This window comes from Trachinotus anak, unplaced genomic scaffold, assembly GCF_046630095.1.
Source record: "Trachinotus anak isolate AG129_WGS33_773 ecotype Australia unplaced genomic scaffold, CSIRO_AGI_Tana_v1 ptg000011l, whole genome shotgun sequence".
Classification (NCBI taxonomy): domain Eukaryota; kingdom Metazoa; phylum Chordata; class Actinopteri; order Carangiformes; family Carangidae; genus Trachinotus; species Trachinotus anak.
In genome coordinates, this window is record NW_027273862.1 from 11,682,535 (window position 1) to 11,704,447 (window position 21,913).

Genomic DNA, 21,913 nt, shown 5'->3' on the forward strand with positions numbered 1-21,913 from the left:
AGGGAGGAAAGTGGGTTTGATGTGAAGGAGAAAATTTGGGAGTAAAACAGGTAAAAAGAGATTTGAAGATGCAAAGAGAAAAAATCAAAGAAAAAACATTCAGAGGGGGCAATAGTTGGAGAAAAGAGGAATGAAAAGGTCACGGAAAAGAAGAGTAAGGTTAAAAGCAGAGGGAAGAAAGGAAGGAATGAGAGATGAGAAGAAGGTGGTAGAGAAAGAGAAGGTTAAAACAGGATAATGTAATGTCAGGTATCTGTCATGACTTCACTCATCTTTGTGGTGACAAGGTCATGAATGTAAATGACACATGTCTGCTTGATGTACAGAATGCAAGTCAATGCAATGTAAAGAACATTTTTGTCTTAGCTGTATGCTACAACCACACTTACTGTGCTTTTTCCATGTAGACTGGTTTAAAAACTTTCAACCAACCTAATTTCAAACTATTGATTTTGTGCACCATTTGTCATAAATATATGGACAGCCAAGTTGGGACTATATTAAGAAGAAACTTTTACATTTATTCCTTTATTTAGAGGCTTTTCAGCCTCTCATTTTTGTAAGGAAAAATTTAACAATTCTTTCCTTGGATTCTTTTACATGTGTAATGTGCCCAGTTTATCCTCTAAATCACTTGTATCATTGACTGGTATGGGAATGGCAAACCAATAATTCCTTGTAACCCACATCCTAATTTAAAATAATGTTAGATTATGTCAAAATTAAAAGGATAACTCTTACACCCAAATTAGGATTAAGTCCTCATCTAACACACCACTACATCTGCCCTTCTGGCCAAATCCAGGAGGATAATGGGAGAAAAATATTTTCAAATATGCACACTCAAATATGCACCTCTGACACATGTAACTACTGCTAAGCTTGTTTCTGCTGTTAGTGTTTTTGGTCTATGCGAGTCACAATCTTTTTCTGTAAACCAACAGCTCCAGTTACAATAAATTGTAATAGTGTAAAAACTGGGAGCTCTGAGAGATGGCTAATCTGTATTCTTCTTGGGCGTGCCATGTAACTGTTTGACTTCTCTCCGTGTTAAGTGAATTCACACACTAATTATTTTACAACGGCTTCTGATGAACCCTCCATTCAACTCCTTAGATCTTCCCACACTTCTGTTTTCTACAGAGACAGACCGAGCTGAGGAAATGCTCGTGTACTCATAGACACACATAAAACCGCAAGGTCTGTGTCGCTATGTGGATCTAGTAGTGGATTAAGATTCAATCTCTGATCCATAGTAACATGACAAGACAGTACGCTGGATGAATTCTGTGTTTGAGGCACTGCTGGTCTAAGAAGCCATAAGTTTCCCACATTGCCGAATCTTTGATTCACAGTATACATTTAAGTAACAAGGCACCTCACCATTTATACAACAGAGGCAGGGCAGCTGTGGGCAGCGAGAGAACTGGATTATGTTTAACTTTAGATTTTCAAATATTTTAATGTTTTCTAGTGATTTATTTAGCAATTCTTTTTGAAGTTAGGTGCAAATCTTCACATAGAACAGTGTTATTGAAATGGTAATGGTTATTTGAAATTGCAGGAGATCAATTTGTTAAAGCCTGTAATTATGCCTCCACACCGGCAACAGCCAGGGCCAGAGGCATTGTGTTTTTGGGTTCATAATGCCTCATGTCCACAAGAATGGGACAGATGGATAGACATCCTTCAAATTTCTTCAAATTTGGAACAAATATTCACTTGGACTCAAGGATGAACTAATTAGATTTTGGTGGTCAAAGGTCAAGGTCACAGTGACCTAAAAAAAACCCTGATTTTGGTCTTATGAATGCAATATCTGAGTAATGCCTTGAGGGAATTTCTTCAACTTTGGCAAAAGTGATGAACTGATTTGATTTTGGTGGGCAAAGGTTAAAGTTCAAGGTCACGGTGCCGTTCTTGTGACTGCAATATATCAGAAACACCTAGAGAGAATTTCATTACATTTGGCACAAACATTCACTCGGACTCACAGATGAACTGATTTAAATTTGGTGGCCAAAGGTCAAGGTCACAGTGACCTCACAAAACATGTCTTTGGCCAAAACTCACATCTCAGACACTAATTATGACTCAATTTTACTCAAATGTCTATAAGAATAACATAAAACGATGACATTTTATATCCAAGTGGTCAAAGATCAACTTAACTGTGACATCATATTGTTCTGCAAAAAAAACTAGATGAAATGAATCAACAGTTCCATTAATTGTATTTTCATAAAAACATTTATCTCACTCAGTCATCTTCATCAACTTCATCTTTTCTGAAATATTCAACTGAAGATTGTGGTTTTAAGAGATAAAAGCAAGAGATTACAAGTCAGAGCTGTTGAAATTGTCGAAGCAGACCTGTCTACTTAGGCTAGTCTTCTGAAGTTCATGTTTTCCCTTAAATCTCAATTGTAAGATTACCCTAGACAGTTGGCTTGTAGTGGAAATGAAGGCAGCCTAGAACTTTGTTGGTGTTTGGGAAACACTGAACTTAATGGAGTTGTAAGAAGAATTACATTCACACATCTCCCATTTCTTATTTACTTGTAAACAGACATATGTGGTATATCAGACTTCCAAATTTTAAGACAGCAACAGGCCTTACTTCAAAGCTCTGACTGGCTTTTAATTATCATTGTAGTGTTGTGCAAGTGGTGTTTAGGGGGTTTACTTTGCAAATCTTTATACATGTAGGATACATACAGAGATGGTCTCTTTATTTACTATTTTTAACATAGATGGCATAAATGGTCAGCTCTATCACTGAGAATTACAGTTGCACCATGAAAACAGCTCCCACAACTCAACTCCAATGGACTCAGTTTCCAGAGTTTGAAAGGTTACATCCTATGCTGTTTTAAGTTTTAAAAGGTAAACATTTCATGGTTCCTCAGTTTCATTATACTGAGTATGGATTCTTTTACAACAGTATGATAGACCTGTGTTGAAAGTATTAGATGTTGTTGCCCATGTTAAATTAATTCCTGAGAACAAATCAAAGTAAATTAAATATTTTGCTCTCTCTCTCTCTCTCTCTCTCTCTCTCTCTCTCTCTCTCTCTCTCTCTCTCTCTCTCTCTCTCGACAAACACACCTTGGATCAGGTGTTGGGTTGAGTTTCAAGACTCGGTCACCAGATGGCCTGCTTCTCTGTGCTTTCTCCCCTGGAAATCAGGAAGAGTTCCTGGCTGTTCAGATAAAAAATGGACGCCCTTACTTTTTGTTTGACCCACAGGTATGTAAAGCTTTTTTTTATTCTTTTAAGATTGTGACTGAAAAGAGCTGAGATTTGAACTGAGACTGAGAACTTGCAAATTGTGTCTGGTTTCACTGAATGAGAAACATCTCCATGTAGCAAATACCATTAAATAAACACCTGGGGCTCTATTTTAAAAGTCCAAAGTGCACAATGTAAAGCACTTAGTGCCAATGCGTTCAGGACGTGGCCATATCACTTTTACTATTTTAAGGAAAGAAAAAATGGTCGCTGCAACAGGTGCACATTTCAAAATTGTTGGACTCAGTCTCAAAATTAATCATGGCATATTTTGGGTGCAACAAGCAATAAATGTATGCCCTAACAGTCAAGGAAGGACTGAGTGAATCAGTGCACACAGCTCTACAAAGAAACAACGGCACAAATCCCAACGTTAGACATCTGTTATGTTATATGATGAGACGGGTGAATAAATCTTCGGTGTTTTATGAAACTGTGGGACAAAGGTAGTTGATGAATGGGAAACAATGTTGTGGATTCACCAGGTAGTAAGAACGAATGCATCTCTATCACGCATCATCGATGTCCATTGTTAGTGCATCATACAATTTGCCACAGAGAATGCTCTGACCTTCTCTGGACTGTAGACGTTCCACCTGACTTATCCAAACATCTAAAGCACATTTTCAGTACTCTGCCTGTGCGTAACAGGCATGTTGTGCACCCACCTATGTAGGCGCATATTACTCTCTTGATAATGCACCATTAAAATAACAGTAAAATACTGCGCCACTGACTTAAGACCAGTTTTCTGCTGGTCAATCGCCCAAATGCTTTCTGCTGTCCCAAGACAGCAATGCACCACCAATGTGCCTGACAACACCTCATTTTAAAACCAACACACCCATGGGCACACAGGTGGGTGCAGGTGTATTTGTTATTTAAGCAACATTGGCACTGAATGGGAAAATGACAACTTCGACAGTCTGAAACTAGCAAAGACACTTGCCTTGCACTATGCATCGCTTTACCCCAGGTATAAGATAAAGTCCCTAGAGTTGCAGCAAACATGCTGTGTTTCATAGCTCCATGTTTGACAACAGAACTTGCCAAAAGTGTATTTAGTTTCAAGTGTACTGCTGTCCTAGTGGCCATTTAACCCATTTTGTTATGCCATTTCATAAGTCTTTTTCTTGCAGACACTCTCATTTGTTTTTGTTTCCTACTTTATTACCTCATCCTCCTCACTTCACTTACTTGCTCAACTTTACCTGTGTTTTTTCTCTTTCTCTTCGAATCCACCTCTGGTACCCTCTTTCTCTCTTTTCCTTCCCCTCTCTCTTGCTCTCACTCCCTGTCTCTCCTATTTCCGTACTTACTTGCTCTCATCTAATAAATGTGATCTGTAGCCCCTCATTGGTTTCTGTCAGGGAGACAGGGAGAGGGGAAAAAACTTTGAAAGTGTGTCAACGTTTGAATTGGACTGCAATTAACTCATTCCCTGCAGTCACCACGCGTGAATACCAATTGCAAGCTAATTAAGCTTTGCACCCTTGCACACATACACACACACACATAGAAATACACAGCCTTGCTTCCCTTATCCATCCATACAGACACATGTAGAGGGGTTAAAGAGTCAACGACTTCGATGATGAAAGTGATGATGGGAGATGATTACACATATTTCCAGGAGGCCACCAACTAATTACACACTCAAACAAACGCACACTTACTCTTTCCTTCCCATCACTATCACTTATCCAGTGCTGTTATCAAAAAGTCTTTATCAAAATGTAACTGTTGGATGTATCTGCGTGTGTGGAGGGGTTTATGTCACTGAATAGATCTTTGCTGATTTGCAATGCTCACGTGCATATCTATGGTTATGTGTACTCCTGGAAGAGCAATGGAGTGTGTGTGTCTTCTCCAACTGGGTTGATTCCTTTGTTTAAGCTAGTTTGGGGTAATTAACAGTGGGAGTGGTGTCATGGCTTATTAGTGTTCCCCTAGATACATATAGCTGGGCCCATTACTTCCCCCTATTAGCCTGTTGAGCTAGCCTAATGGGATTACCAGTGCAGGGGGGAGTAATTTAGCATGACACAGGAAAGTGATATGCTCATAAATATGTGCACATGCAAGCTGCCACACACATACTTTGAAACACATAAACATTCAAAAACATTCCTTTTCACATGTAGAAGAGACACACACACACACACACACACACACACACACACACACACACACACACACACACTTGTGTTGGAGTTTCCCCATTGGTTGTCTCTTTAAAAATCTAGCACTTTTTGGACAAACCATAGCTGCTTAATGTAAAAGAGAGTTGCCAGTATTGCCCTGAGAGTGTAAGGTTGGGCTTCCCCTGCGCTGCCTCTCATTCAGTTGACTGCACAGGAGCTGACATAGACATTAATGAGCTTCTAACCTTCTCTCTGAATGATCATTTTACAAATGAATATAGCTGAAATCACAGCACAGCTGTTGTCTTTAACTTAAATGTATGGTGACTTTGTCAGACGATGACATGTAAAATCAGGATTTTAGCAGCAGCAGAGCAGCAGCTTGGAAATGGCTTGGAAAACACGTAGTCTTAAGGGGTTAAGTTTCGTTCACTATTTCATATTTGTTCCCTTGTCTGACAACAGAAACAGAAGAAAATGTAAATGAAAACAGCTTTATTGGAAATTTTGCTGTATTAAAACACTGTATATGTGAGAACAGGAGAGAAGCAAACAGATAAAGGGCTGAAACCAGCTGACACTGGGCTGAATGCAAATACAAAGATTTCATGAATTTGCTAATTAGTGTATTATGTCACCTAGCCAGTCTTGTTTAATAAAATCCAGATGCCTCTTGAAATGACCGCCAGGGTTGACCACATTGGCAACAGGGAAGGGTCTCACAAAGTGGTCCATCATCTTGCAACCCAGAGAGGCAGATTCCAGCTGAACAACAAGGAGTCTAGAGATCTCATAACAATACACCTGCCACCAGTGCCACTGGTACCTGGTGAAAGTGTCGTGCAGGGTGGCATAAGGTTTCTTCCAGGTGCAGAAGTATAGCAAATGAAAGTCTGTACAGATTAAGAGATTTATTATCACCATCTGTACTCATCTCTTTCTTTAGTGCTGAACTCAGCAGAGGGATTCAATGGGCTGCTCTATAAAATTGGTCTTAATCCTGGATGAGTGGTGACCAAAAAAAGTTTTTCAAAAGATGGTGGTTGAAAATGACAAGTTACAGTGGATAGATGTTCAAAATTATTGTGAAAAGATTTCAAATGTATTTTGACTGGCATGGACTCGGACTAGGTTGCATACATTATACTGAGATACAGTTACATGAATGGAAAACAGAAAACAGGTGGGAGATATGGAGACAGTGAAAGAGATGAGGACATAGAGAAAATGGAAAAAGGGATCTGAATGTCATCTGATGTAAAAGTGACAAACCACTTCATCCTGTGTCAATAAGAGATTGCCACACACACACTCACAGTAAGGAGCTGCCAAGTATAGCTGGGAAAGACACAGGGGTAGCACTTTGGATAAGTGCTATTCATTTGGTGTGTATTGTATAGCTGATACTATAGTATGTTTCCTGACAACATAAAAGTGACTGTGCAAGTGCATGCGTGCGTGCATGTGTTTCTGTGTGGGTAGGTAGGTGTGTGTGTGTGTGTGTGTGTGTGTGTGTGTGTGTGTGTGTGTGTGTGTGTGTGTGTGTGTGTGTGTGTGTGTGTGCAAGTGTGTGCAAGAGAGAAGTGGGCTATGTTCAGGCAGTTTCTGTTCAGGTTTTCCTCAACTGGTGCTCCTCAGTAAAACCCCCACCAGTCTTCTGCCTATCAAACAAATCTACTTGAGTAATTAAGTTAGAAATGCCTTGCTCAACAGCACCTCATTTTAGTTGCTTCCAATCCCTGTAACTCCCAGTCTATGGATTCAAAAGGGTGTGTTTGTGTGAAGAGAGAAAGAAAGCAAGAAAGAAACTCCTCCCCTGTTGTCTTGTTAAGTAGAGCTGTCTTGCAAAGGTAGTAAAGATGTCAGAGGCTGATATACTCTGGCATTCATACATTTATTGATCTCATCATTAAATCTTCATCTCTGTGTGTGTGTCTGTGTCTGGATATATATGTCATTGTGTTTGTGTGAGTGTGCGTGAACAGTTGCTCTTGTTGTACAACATTACTCTTTGCCTACTTGCTAAAAGCTGATCACCACAATGATGTCATACTTAATAGGTAGCAAAAAGCCCTGTAACAACACTTTGATGATTATATGTGTGTCTTCATGTCCATTTGAGGGTGGTGTGTGTATGATGTGTGTCATCAATTATTGTCTAACCTTGCTTGCACAACAGGGGGATAAAGAAGCAATAATTTAAAATGTTACAAAGTAAGCATGTTTGATTGCACTGTGATTTTAAAAGTGGTCTCTGTTGAGCCAGAGGTCATAGATTTACTTTAGTGATTGCTGTAAAACACATAGTTGCTGGACCTATGGTCAGAGCCAGGAAACAAGTATAAGTCAAGTGGTTGTCTTCACAACACCATTAATATATATGTGTTTAAATTCTTGCCCGTATTGTGGGTGTGTGTGCATGTCCTTGTGTGTGTAGGGCTCAGCGGTGGCTGTGAGTGTACAGGGGGATGGAGGGCGACACTACAATGATGGACAGTGGCACAGCATCATGGCAACAAGGCGAGGGGCCGTGGGAACACTCGTTATAAACAATCAATACAGAGGTAACTCTCCTCGTGTTCATACTGACCAGTGTGTGTATCAGCTGTGTGTGAGGGCATGAATATGAGTGTGTTTATGTCCGTCTGTTCATTCTTGTGAATAGTGTGAGACTGATAAGTTATGTGCATGTAGGTGTGTTTCTATGTATTTAAATCCCCCAGCTCCGCATGGAGGACTTAGCCAGGTTAATCCCAGCCGCTCTGCGTCTGATGAGAAAAGTACTGTTTCACACACAGAAACATGTTTATGTTCCTCAGTTGTTATCAAACATGTCTTGAAAATGTTTTCTTTCCTTGTGGGTAAATCTGGACAGAAACTGTATGAGCATAACCACTCGCACTTAGTCTTTCTCTCCTGTTCTCTCTCTCTCTTTTTGTTTGCCTCTACCCCCTTTACCCCCCTCTCTTTTATATTGTCTTTCCCTTTATTATAATGTGTCCAATCCCCTATTTGTTTCTTAAAAATGTACTCTTATCCGTCACTCCGCACTTTTTCTTGCCCCACTACATTTATGTGTAACATCACCACCATCCTCACCGCCAGGAAGTGCGTCAGCATCCACTGGCAGCACCATTATTGGAGAGAACACTGGGGTATTCATTGGAGGACTGCCTGAAGACTTTACTCTGATAAGAGAGGATTCAGGTAAAAACATCTCCACCCACTCCCATTTAATAATTTTTACCAATAATTTGTAACTTAAATTGAGTTGATCAATTTTGGCCATCTGTACCCAGCTTAGCTACTGGCTAATTCCTTTTATATTCTTTATTGTATCCCCCCGGAACGTAATGGTACTTTATGATAATTCATAATTTGGATGGATCGAGTGAAAACTTTTTACTTATTTTTGTTTGTCTCGCCAGGTGATGCTGAGCTGGTGCGACAGAGTTTCTCTGGTTGCCTCAGAGACGTGAGTTTTAAAATGACTGACAGTCCCTCAGAAGAATGGAGCTCTCTGGACTGGGCAAAAGCAGCAAAGAAGAAGGCAGTATATGAAAACTGGGAGGGATGTCCTACTCAAACTGTGGATGGAGCCCATTTTCTGGGTCATGGTAGGATCACATGGATTGTTGCTGATAATGGTTGAAAATGCTTATGAAGCCTTTTTTAAATTAAAGACATGATAGTAGGCAACAGAGTATTATCATTGCAGAGGGGAAGAAAACCTTTTTTTTTCATGAGCAAGCTGTGTTAAGAAACAACTTTAAGTAAATTTTTACTTTTCCTAATACACTGGCAACACTGTGTATCTTAGTAAGATGCGTGCTGGAGATGTTTGTGTTAATGAGGTTGTTGTGTCACACTGATAAATATAATTATGATAGGTTCATTGGTCTCTGTAGGAAATATCAAGTTCATCAAGGTACATTTCCACCATTACTGCTTTATAAAAGGGCCTGCTCATCTAATCTGTTATTTGGCTCTCACTTCGGAATACATGACATTAATACAGAACATTTTTTAACCTTAAGCATCTCACACATTTTAAATATGACTAAAAAAAAATTACAGGTCATTTTTCCAGGGTCCCTAATAAAGCAAAAGAATTTGTTTTCTTTCTTTAGGCCCTAGCTTGGTCTTAAAATGGCATGTTGGTAATTATTTCCTCCTTGTTTCAGGTTACTTGGAGCTGGGCAGAGACGTCTTCAGTGGAGGACAGGACTTTCAAATTTCTATGGATTTTAGAACAGACCAGCTGAATGCACTTTTGATCTTTACATACAACACACAAACTGAAGACTATATGCTGGTAAGGAGCAAAAACACATTGTTTAAATACTGAAAACACTTAAATAAAACTTGAGAAACACATGACAAAGCATCAGCTTGTGATACTCTGTTTATTGGTGTATATTATTAGGTGGAGCTGGAGGCTGGTCTCCTGTCCTTCATTCTTGCCTCTGAAGGTCATGTGACTGAACTCAGCATGTGGGTGGGCCTTAGCTACTGTGATGGAGACTGGAAAAAGTTGTCATTAGCAAAACGTGGCTCACGCATCTCTGCTGCAGTCAATGACTGGGCAGAGGAGAAAAGGGGAGGAGGAGCAGTGAGGCTGAGAGTTGACTCCCCCTTATACTTGGGGGGTGTGCCCATGGACCTCATACATCCTGCTCTGGACAGCCGAAGTCACAAACATGGTGAGATATGTGTATGCACAGAAATAGTGTCAGCAACAGTGAATATGAAGGCCAAACATTGAAGAGAAGTACTAACAACCAAAACACATTTTGTGTGTGTGGAGGAAGATGTTAAATTGTAAAATGGTAACCAGCACATTACTAAGTGTACTTTTCTCACTGTCTCCTCCCCTCTCTCATTTTGTCCTTTCTCTTCCTCTTCTACTCTTTCCCTTCTCCTGTCCTCTTTCACAGGCCTAGGAGGTTGCATAAGGGATCTGAGCATAAGAAGTGATGAAACAAACCCTTCTGTCAGGCAAAGTGTTAATCTCTCTGTTGCCTCCCGCCGTTCTGTTAGAGTCTACTTAGATGGCTGCCCCACCACTGAAAGCCGGTTCAACTGCAGAGGAAACGATTCTGTGTTGGTGTATAGTGGGAGAAAGACACAAGCCGCAGATTATAGTCTACAGCCTTTCACTGGTAACTATGCACAGTATACATAAACATAACTACTTTAACTCAGGGACAGCCTGATAAGAGGTGTGAAACTCTCAACATTTCAGTTCAGACCTTCCTCAGACATCAAAGAGACAATACAAAGGGCATGGCACTGATACTCCAGTGTCTGTTGCAACAGTTAAATCATTAAATGCCATTTAATCAAAGAAGCACCCAAGTGAATTGGCAATCGACAATGAATTAACAATATTAATTAAGAGCAGTTAATTTACAGTATTTAACAGAATGGAAAATTCTGACAGGGAGGTTCTTCACATAGGTCATGTCCAAAATATCAAGATGCAACACGGGAACAATCTCTATGCTTCACTCAGTTCTTGAGAATGACAAGGGTACTAACAGTGTAATGAAGTTCACTGCTTTCTTTTCACATTACCTTGTGTTCCTACTCAGCTGTCAGTAAGGTGTGCATTAGAGTATATATGCACTATATATAAATAAGTTAAATAAGCAAAGGTTAGTCTTTTCTCCTCATGTCATTGAGTAGTTTTTTCGTACATGCATCCCTACTGTATCTGTACGACTGCAAATCTTCCATCTGTAGCAAATACCAGGTTAGTAGCTCACTGTAATTACTAGTATTTGCTTTCTACATTATCCTTTTCTCTGATATATGCTTGCACTAGGGATATTAATATGTTCCAACATTTTGTGACTGACACTGAGATGGTTAGGTGCTTACCATCCAAGAAATCTATGAATATATTACAGCAGGAAATTCCATCACATCAAACCACAAATGCTGTAATCAGTAAATGTAATGTCAGTGACATATGAACAACTACTAAGAACATGTGATGCATCTTTTTGTGCATATGTTTCAAATACTTTCTCTTAATGTAAAAAATATTTCTCTTCCCTGTCCCACCCCCTCCACCTATGTGCAAAAACACACACACTTTTCAAGAGTACTTGTACAGGTTTGTAGCCTTGGCTGCAGGAGGTTGGGCAGCAGGACCTTGGCAGAGAGGACGCAGCCGAGGCAGAGGTAAGACGTCTCTTGTCTCTCTGGCAGTAGCTGAAGTGGTTTTCTGTTGTATTGTCAGACCAACATATTTTACAGCCACACATGATGCAGCACACAATCACAGTACACATTTTATACAGTATCTGCTATTGTGTCATTCGTTCTATCCAACCTCTATCTGACACACTCTAATAGCTGGAGATGATGATAAGACCCTTAAGTACATAATTTGCCAAAGCCTCGCATACTGTGTGTGTGTGTGTGTGTGTGTGTGTTCTTCTTTACATGTACTGTATGTTTGATGAATTGTGTAATCTATCATGAAATTAGCATTTAATTAGCAAAGTGACTAACATACTGCATATATATGATTTTACATTGATTAACTGGAGATACAATTTATTTAGATGCGTTTTGGCACATTTAACCAGGAGGAAATATTCCCAATGCTTGACTGGTGTTTCACTTTGTTCTTAACAGATTTTGTATGTAAAAGCACTGCTATCTTGTACAGTATATACTTATCCAAAGCCACTGATATTACATGTACCTGACAGTATGAGAGATTGATAAGGCCTCTATAAAGGGCATCCCAGTAAAAGGCTGTTAACCCAGAATGGCCTGTGTGGTCCCTTGTGTAATATAAAGCTGCTCGTTAGTAGTGAACGATACACTGGTAGGTCTCAGTGCACCATGCTATGACCAGAGAGGAGAGGAGTGGAGGGGAGAGAGGGAGGAAGTGCTAAAAACATTAAGAACTGGGGAGAAAAGAGGCAGATGGGGGACAAGGACTGAGAGGAAATGTGGGAGGAGGGAGGAAGTACAGAGGAAGTGCAGAGTCAAAAAAATGGGAGGAAAGAGACTGATGGACAGCAAGAAGGGAAGAAGGGAAGAAGTGAGAGAGAGAGATGAGGGAAGATGCAAGGTAAGTGGTGATGATGGGATAGATAAAAAGTAACAATAGCTGGAGTGGAGAAAGAAGGTGAGAATGTTGTAATGAAAAAGGAAATTAATGACTGACAGAAAAACAGAAAGGTTGCAGAGGGTAAAACATGATGCAGCTCCACAACAGTGTACTATTTTCAATTTATATATCAGAATCAGAATCAGAATCAGTTTTATTGCCAAGTATGTTTTCACATACAAGGAATTTTTTCTGGTGATTGGTGCAATTGATCAGCAACAGTGGGGCTCTCTAGCCTTGTTGATGAGGCTAATAGCAGATGGGAAGAAGCTATTTTTGTGGCGAGAGGTTTTGGTCCTGAAGGACCGCAGCCTCCTGCCAGAGGGGAGTGTCTCAAAGAGTTTGTGTCCAGGGTGGGAGGAGTCAGCTACAATCTTCCCTGCACGCCTCAGAGTCCTTGAAGCGTACAGGTCCTGGAGGGATGGGAGATTGCAGCCAATCACCTTCTCAGCAGAGTGGATGATACGCTGCAGTCTGTTATTGTCCCTCTCCGTGGCAGCAGCGTACCAGATGGTGATGGAGGAGGTGAGGATGGACTCAATGATGGAGGTGTAGAAGTTCACCATCATAGTCCTTGGCAGGTTGAACTTCTTCAATTGCCTCAGGAAATACATCCTCTGCTGAGCTTTTTTGATGAGGGAGCTGATGTTTAGCTCCCATTTGAGATCCTGTGTGATGGTGGTTCCCAAGAAGCGAAAATGCTCCACGGTAGCCACGGGGGAGTCACACAGGGAGATGGGGGTGGGTGGGGCTGGGCTCTTCCTGAAGTCCACTATCATTTCCACTGTCTTCAGAGCGTTTAGCTCTAGGTTGTTCTGCCTGCACCAGGTCACCAGACGCTCAGTCTCCCACCTGTAGGCAGACTCATCGCCATCAGAGATGAGTCCAATGAGAGTGGTGTCGTCTGCAAACTTCAGGAGCTTGACAGACTGATGGCTGGAGGTGCAGGTGTTGGTGTACAGGGAGAAGAGCAGAGGAGAAAGAACGCAGCCTTGCGGGGATCCAGTGCTGATGGTCTGGGAGTCAGACACGTGCTTTCCCAGCTTCACGTGCTGCCTCCTGTCAGACAGGACAGGACATATATATATATATATATATATATATATATATATATATGTATAAACAATTTGTATGCTGTTCACGGCACAAAAATATCTGCATTTGTAATTTGTAATTTCCCCTTTTTGACGGTTTTAAGGATTTACACTGACGGCCAGTCTACTTCTGGACTAAGTCCAGGCTAAGTATGGTAGAGGTGCATTTAAAGAAAGATGGAGGGATGGATGGAGACAGAGAGTGAAGGTGGTTGTGAGGCAGTGTGACAGAGAGGGAGGAGAGAAATGAGATGGACCATCATGAACTAGAGAGGGTGTCAAAGAGAGAAAGAAGGGGAGTGCTATAGAGAAGGAGGGAGGCTGATTGCTGTGAAATATAGCCCAGAATGAATGGCTGGCTGTATTAAATCAGTGCTGAAAAAGTTACTACTCTCATAAATACTATTTATGCTAATGGTGAGGTATGATTTACTGGGCCTATTAAAACACAGAGAGATGGGGGATGCTTTTTCTTTAACCTCATGTGCTCCCGACCTGTTGTTTTGTTTTTTTTCTTTTATATTCTTTGGTTTCCCTTGTTCTTCTGTCTTTGATTCTCTTACTTTCTTTATCATGTATTACCTTGTTTAATTATTGTATGTGACTGTTTTATTTATTTTGCTGCTTATAGTTCTTTATCTCTTTCTCTGTCTTCATCCACAGTAATCTCCTCCTGTCATGTTGACTCATTTTTCCTCTCTCTGGCTCTAGTACCTAGGGCTGTGCCACCTCCTACCACAGTGCAGAGCTTGAATGGCTTCAGTGCCAGGGTGCGGTGGGTGCCACCCACTGGTGACATCAGAGGGCTGATTGACAGATACGAGTTAAACGCCTACAATAGTGACCAGCCAGATGCGCCACCCATCAAGGCCATTTACCTGGCTAATGGAAATTTCACAGGTAAAACATATGCAAACCTTTTATAGAAGAATATTTCTCCATGCAGTACATATATTCAGTATATACCATTATTTAACTTATTGTGGCTGTTTTCCTGCCACCAACTTGTGAGACCTGTAAGGGCATTTTGGCCCTTAGTGAAAACACATTCACACTGCCTTTTTCACTCACTTTCTTTCTATCTCTCATACTAACACAAACACATACACACTGTCTCAGGCAACCCTGTTAATGTTTCCTTGGCAAGTCCCCAGCTTTAGGAGACTGTCTCCATTTGGAATAAGACACACAGGACTACCCCAATGATGTCATACCCTGGCATCGCTTCTTCTCTCTCTCTCTCTCTCTTTCTCTCGCTCTCTCTCTCTCTCTCTCTCTCTCTCTCTCCTTCCTTCTGTTGCTCACTTTTCGATCTTTCCTCACTTCATCTTTTATGATGATGATGATGTGTGCGTCCGCTGCTGCTATTCGTCCCTCCTCTCATCCTCTCTGCCATGTCTCCAGGCAAATATGAAGATGAGCTCTCTGTCTCTGTCTTTCTCAGTGTCTCTCTAGCTGCTCCCCATTCCCTCCCTCTCTCTTTGCCAGACATTAAGTCCACCGTGATAAGGCTTCTTGTTAATTTATGATGGCCTCGACACCTGACTGCAGAATTACACCAACGGCTAAAAAACACAGAAAGCAAATGAGGGTGTAATGGCAGCCGAGTGGGGCCCTGGCCCTTAATTGAATTAAAAGACATGGGTAGAAGAGAGAGAGAGAGAGAAAGAGAGAGAGAGAGAGGCAAGTACAGAGTGACTGGACACAGAGGGTGAGGAGAGTTGGAGGGGGTGAAAGAGAAGAGAGGGGGACTGACTTAGGAAATATAGAAAGGAGTTGAGAGGGCTGAGACGGCTAGGACAAAAACATCAGAGAGATGTCTGAAGCTTTACAATTAGAATGGACTAGCTTTGTTTGCCAAATGCAGTAAATTTGCTTAGCAACAGTGGCACATGGAAACAAGTAAAGCATTTAAATTGCACTATTGAAGCACTTTGATACATACTTCACTAACAACAGGTTCTAACACACACTAAAAGGAGACAGTTAAAGGCATTTAGTCTGGCAAGGCAAAGTTGCCGTGAAGGAATGTGAAAGGGTAGGCTACCTTGAAACTGTAGTCATAAGCCAATATTCATGTTGCTAAAATGCATCCGAAAGTATAGCTGAAGCTAATAAGACATTTCAGAAGTGTGAGTTAACAACATCAAGTGGGTATCTTGATCCCTCTGTCTGTGTTCTCTGCCTCATTCCCTCTATGACATGTTCACGCTCTCCATCTCTCCAGGTGTGTTGTCAGGTCTCACACCCTCCACCAGATACACTGTCACTGTAAGTGCCTGTGGTCCTGTTGGCTGCACCGAGAGTCCTCGTCATGACAGTGGTGATGGTAATGATTTAAAATCAGGCCTCACAACCCCGGAGGAAGGTAAGACTGCAAGGCACTAACGCAAACATATACACACATTCATACACTTGAGAACGGAACTTCTGTCCTCTATCTGTTACCAGTAGAATTAATTTATGACTGTTTCGGCATATGGACACACACAGACACACTTCTAAACACACTCAGACACTCTCATCCTGTCTCCTCAGTGATGGAGATTTTAGCTCTTAAGAGGAGAGAAGTGGAGCAGCAAGACAAGAAAGAGGAACAAGACAGAATGGAAAAAATAGGTGCAGGGATGGGAGAAAAAAATAAGATGACTGGATAGGGCAAGATGCAAAATGATAAAAGGACAAAGCACATTGCAAGTGAGTGAAAGGCTGATAGTACGGAGTAACATCTTACATTTTTCTTAACCGGGAGGTCGTGGAAAGAAGACGAGGAAGAGGAAAAGAAAGATTTTTCTTCGTATGTTAGTCACTACATTAATCTGTGTTGGACTAACTGGCCTTGTTGGGGAGATAATGTGACGGCAGGGGTCAGTGCAGAGACAGCAAAAATCAATCTGAAGTAAAAGAAAAAAAAACAGATTACTGTATTGATTCTCACTGAGCGCAGAGTTAAGACACTGAACAATGTTAGGAGGACTGGAGAAAGAACTTATTTAAAACTCTCTTTTAAGTCTATTTTTCAAACAGTAACACATCACTTCTCCTTCAGCACAGGCACTTTTTTCACCTTATACACCAGATCAAGGAACATAAAATCATATAGCGCTCTGCAGTGTGTTGAACAATAATCTGTTAATCAGTTAACAGTCATAATATCTTTAGCACTTGTGACATCTCATGTAATAGAATATTTGGTTCTATGAAATTTAGACTTACCATACCTTTGATATAATAATATATCAATGTTAATAATATCTGTTACATTTTTGCATTACTGTTCAGTATGACTGCTTTCCCTGAGGTCATATACATAACACTGTATATTAAGAATTGAATTGTTAATTGTTGTAAACAAATATTTTTTTTCCTTTCAGCTCCAGATGCTGTCTCTCCTCCAGCCACAGTCTCATCCCCCTCAGCACTCTATGTGACCTGGGAACCTCCAGCAAGGTAATACCCATTTCTCATACATAAAATAAACATAATGTTGTATAATAAGGACAATTGATTCTGCCTTTGTTTAGCATGTTTTTTTCTCCCTGAATAAATATGCCCTAATTGAACGCAACGTAGAGTTTAACATCAAAATAGTTTATGTTAAATATAACATCATAATATTACCCTCATTTCTTTTTTGTTCCATTGATAGGCCCAATGGAGGCATTACAGAGTACCTCCTCTATCACAACAACCAAATGGTCTACAGGGGAAAAGACAGACAACACAACATCACTGGTAAAAAGGAGAGAGCGTGTGTGTTTTGTGTGCGCGTGCCGCAGCGTTGCTCTGACTGTGGAGGGATGGGGCCTCGGTGTAAAGAGAAGGGGAAGAGCAAAGAAAAGCAAAATGGAGTGGGGGATTAGCATTTGAAAGAGGAAAGAGCATCTCAGTCCCTACCAAGGGAATAGCACTTTGAAAAAGAGCATGCACACACACACACACACAAACACGCACACACACACAAACATGAAAATGAAGCAGTGGAGAAACAAAGCATACTAAACATTAGCGTGTGTACACACAATTTACTTTGAAAGCTTTCACTAAAGAGAGTTAAAGAAGGTATGAAACATGTTACACCACTGAGACGACGGTGGTGCACCACATGGCAAATAGATACAGACACGCTGAGATACACAAACACAAACATACATGTGCAAACATACAATATACAGGGATGCACACAGATTCATATACGCAGTAAAGTCATCCAATATGGCATTTTATATGCGCAGAATAGATTATAACTCATTTTGTTATCACACACTGAGACGTCATGGTTAGCAAAACATCACACTGCCCAGCAGTGTATATGTGTGTCTTTGTAAGTTAATGAAGGCATGAGAGCACATATCATCCATGCCAGGTTAATAATGCTAAGTGTCTGATGTTCACAGCGATTGGAAGGATTATGGATGTAGTAATTATACGGTATGTGCAAGAATAGATTGTGTTACAGAGAGTAAGACTGCAACAGTGGGACAGATGGGAGAACAGTTTTGAGGCAGTGACAAATATAAACACTGTAAACTGTCAAGAATTATGATTTGTTTATTTCTCACTTGCTTTTGTTTCAGGTCTTGGTGTGTACTCCACTCACGTCTTGCTACTGAGTGCGTGCACTTCAGTGGGCTGCACCAACAGTTCACAAGTTACAATGGTGACCTCTCAGCTTCCACCTGGGCCACTACAAGCACCAAATCTTACCCTGCTAGACTCACGGACTATTCTGGTGGAGTAAGTACAGTGCATACACATACTTGCACACAGTTCTCATCAGTAGATAATTGTATCAGGTCCATACAGAGTGGTTCGAGACACATGCATATACAAACAGAACATTCACTTGTCCGTGTAAAGCTGTAAGACACAATGCATAGTAGAGTATGCATATATGTATCCACACAGATAAATTTTCATCTGCTGCTAGTTTTTGTCTCTTCAGTGGACGTTTAAGTCACATGCTTCATATATGTCATGATTAATTTACTACTGTTTGCAATGGACTTTGTCGCATTTTGCATTTACTGATGTACAAACTTTTCACCTCAGTGAAGAATTTTTTTTTGGACTTCCAGTGTTCCCGCTCAGATTTTTAAGCACAATTTGAAAATGCACATAAAAAACAGGTGGATGGAAACTCTGTTTTGTATTTCTTTAAGTATTAACTCACAAGTGAGAAAAGGACAGTACATATGCAATACTGGCTGTCACTTACAGTGGGACTCACCACAGGAGGGCACAGTGCCACTCATACACGCACACACATACACACATATACACAAGCATATCCACACACTTGAACAACAGACAGGGTAAGTGAGTGGATGGAGAAGAGTAAATTGGAGGCACCCAGTGTTTGAGAGGGGAATGATGAGTTTGTTTGGTTAAGATGTGATGATCTTGGTCATTCTTTGATCGTCTGATCAGCAGTGTGCAACTGCTAGTGCACACACATAGTACATATGTGAGTGTATTGATATGCAAAAAAAGAAAACACATCAAACTGTTGCTCATTCATGATTATTGTTCCCTCATACATTTGTAAATAAAAGAAAAAGAGAAAATGAATAATAGCACACATTAAATTAATAATATTACATGCCTGATTGAGGTTCACATTTATTCATTTACAGTTGGGCCTTATAACAATAGGAATCTTAGGCCTCTACAACAACAACAACTGTCAGAATAATACTAACAATTTGAAGTGGATGCCATGGTGGAATTTAATTGACAATGAACGAAAAATAAACAGGTGGAAGAAAACATTTTTTTTATTAAATAAACATCACTGAAAATAGAAGCTTTATTAGACAGCTTATATTTTTTATGTTGTCAGTTGTGTTTCTATGGAGCCACAAAACATTGGATTTTTGATATTTTTTGGAAATAAAAACATATAAAATATTTTTCACTTAATTTATACATAATGCAAGTTAAAATCATTTCAATCAAGAGAAGACCTGATGACCATAACGTCAGAGGATTCCCCACACGGTGCAGACACCCGGTAAACATCAAAACTAGGAAGGCCAGTTCACAAAAACATACAAACAGAAACTGGTAAGATTCTGTAACAAAGTTGTGAAACTGTGACATTGCCATTTATAGTTGATTTCAGTGATGAGGAGACAGCAGGTTGAATGCAGAGGTATACAGGAACATTATGTGCTCAGATTCAACCAAATGCATCGGAACTCATTGGATTACATTTAATTATTCAGCAAAACAATGAACCTGAACTTACAGTAGACAACCAAAGAGCTTTTCAGGGTGAAAAGGTGGAATTTCCTCGACTTTTGACCCTTTTTTTTGTACTTCATGTCCAGTTACTTTAGAACCTGAAAAGATTGGGCACTGTGTTTAAAGGCCTGTATCTCCCACACTTTATACATTCATGTAAACCTATTCAAATTAAAGATGAGACTTGGCACTTTATTTTATTTTAAATTGAATGTGCTAAAGCTCAGAGCTTGAAGAAAAAAAAATGTGTAACTGTCCAAATACTTTCAGTCTGGACTGCATATATTTACCAGGTGTGGGAAGGCTGCATATTGCCTTGTTAGCACATTGGTAATAGGCAGAGGTTGAGAGATCATACTTGGTCAATACCTCTCTGTTTTGTCTGTGAGAAAAGCTGAGAAAGACAGAAAGATGGAGAGAGAACAACTGTGAGAAAATGTTAAGACAGTTGAACCAGAGAGAGGACGAGAGAAAGATGAACTCTGAGTTTTAAAGGGAAGAATGGAGGGAAATGTAAGTAATATTTAAAAAGAAAGTGAGTGTGTGTGTGAGAGAGAGAGAGAGAGAGAGAGAGTGTGTGTGTGTGTGTGTGTGTGTGTGTGTGCGTGAGTGAGGGTGAGAGAGTGTGAGAAAGGTTGTAATAAGCTGCAGTGTGTGAACAAAACAATATCAGCAGATTTCTTTCCTGCCCTCACCTAACACTACCTGACACACACATTCATACACACACAAGCAGACTCAGCTGCAAAGGTATCACACTGTACATCTGCACAGTCACAAATACAAAGAAAACCTGATGGGACATATGTCATGATCAGGACAGCAGCAGAATTCAGTCTACCTGACAAAACTACAACAGTCCTAAATGATTTTGCTGACATTTTTTTCTCTGATTTTTCTCTGACTTTACCTTCAATACTTTAATGTGCTGTGAATAATTATTTGATGACACCAATTCTGTTTTTTGGAGTGTGCAATGTAGAGAACATCAGGAAAGATGGAGACAGAAGGTGCAGGAGACAGGTTGACACTTCATAGACGGTGATTTGATTTGAACCCACTACATCTTAAGAGCAGGGTTTTAAATTCAACATGCTGAGAAAGTAGCCATCTGTTTCACACTAATTTCATAACACACTTTTAAACCAGTGGTATTCTAAAACCATTGCCACAGTGAATTATGATACAGATTATAACAACTCCCCTTTGATTTAGTTTTTCAAAAGTGGACATACATCACACTGACAATCGACAGCATATAAATCTTATCATAAATGTGATAGATTAGCCACAGTAGCTAATTTTGTGCTAACACACAACCATCAGTCATTCAAAAGCTGGATTTTAATGAGAGGAACAAAGAAAGGAATCCATCACTTTTTAAAATGGCCTCCCCCTGCTACCATGCCAAGAGGGTTGGGTTACTTTCGGATTTGTAAGAATTGCAGGACTATATTGCTCATTTATTTATGAATTATTTATGTACTATGTCATAATTTTTGAAAAATTATCAGCTACTTTAGATTTTGCATGAAGTTAAAGTGTACATCCCTGTTTCAAAACTTTGTTACAGCACTGTATTTTACAAAGGTAGGGTGAAATGCAATAAACAACATTAGAATTTACTGTTAATTTTCTCAGGACTGCAAAACTTTTAAAAATTATTTTATCATAGCTTAATTATTCAACCAACAATGTCAACAGGCACAAATCACAAAACATTTAAAAGGACAAAGGATGCATGTTGGTCATAAAGACATTCTCAGCAGCCCCAGTGATCCCTCATTACAAGAAATAAACATTTTCTGACCTGAATTTTGCTGTTTCTTTCTCTCTTTTACATTATGTTATGAATACTCTGCATATTACTTGTACTCACCCTCCCTCTCTCAGTTGGGGATGACCTTCCTGTTCTAAATATAGAAGAGGAAACACCTCTGTCTTACAAACGAAACTGTGTGTGCAGCATACTTGTGTGTGTGTCGTGTGTAAGAAACCTTAGCTTG

At 40.1% G+C, this 21,913-nt stretch overlaps 1 protein-coding gene across 2 annotated transcripts in view; it reads left to right on the top strand.

Moving 5' to 3' along the window:
• Window positions 1-21,913, top strand: part of ush2a (Usher syndrome 2A (autosomal recessive, mild)) — a 208,550-nt gene that overhangs the window by 77,425 nt on the left and 109,212 nt on the right. For both annotated transcript variants that reach the window (XM_071488074.1, XM_071488073.1), the window contains 13 exons: window positions 3,119-3,249; window positions 7,873-7,999; window positions 8,541-8,642; window positions 8,864-9,052; window positions 9,620-9,750; window positions 9,862-10,138; window positions 10,373-10,597; window positions 11,544-11,624; window positions 14,373-14,561; window positions 15,889-16,029; window positions 17,036-17,111; window positions 17,311-17,396; window positions 18,239-18,398. In XM_071488074.1, the coding sequence (XP_071344175.1) occupies window positions 3,119-3,249; window positions 7,873-7,999; window positions 8,541-8,642; window positions 8,864-9,052; window positions 9,620-9,750; window positions 9,862-10,138; window positions 10,373-10,597; window positions 11,544-11,624; window positions 14,373-14,561; window positions 15,889-16,029; window positions 17,036-17,111; window positions 17,311-17,396; window positions 18,239-18,398 (1,915 nt within the window). The remainder of the gene's footprint in view (window positions 1-3,118; window positions 3,250-7,872; window positions 8,000-8,540; window positions 8,643-8,863; window positions 9,053-9,619; window positions 9,751-9,861; window positions 10,139-10,372; window positions 10,598-11,543; window positions 11,625-14,372; window positions 14,562-15,888; window positions 16,030-17,035; window positions 17,112-17,310; window positions 17,397-18,238; window positions 18,399-21,913) is intronic.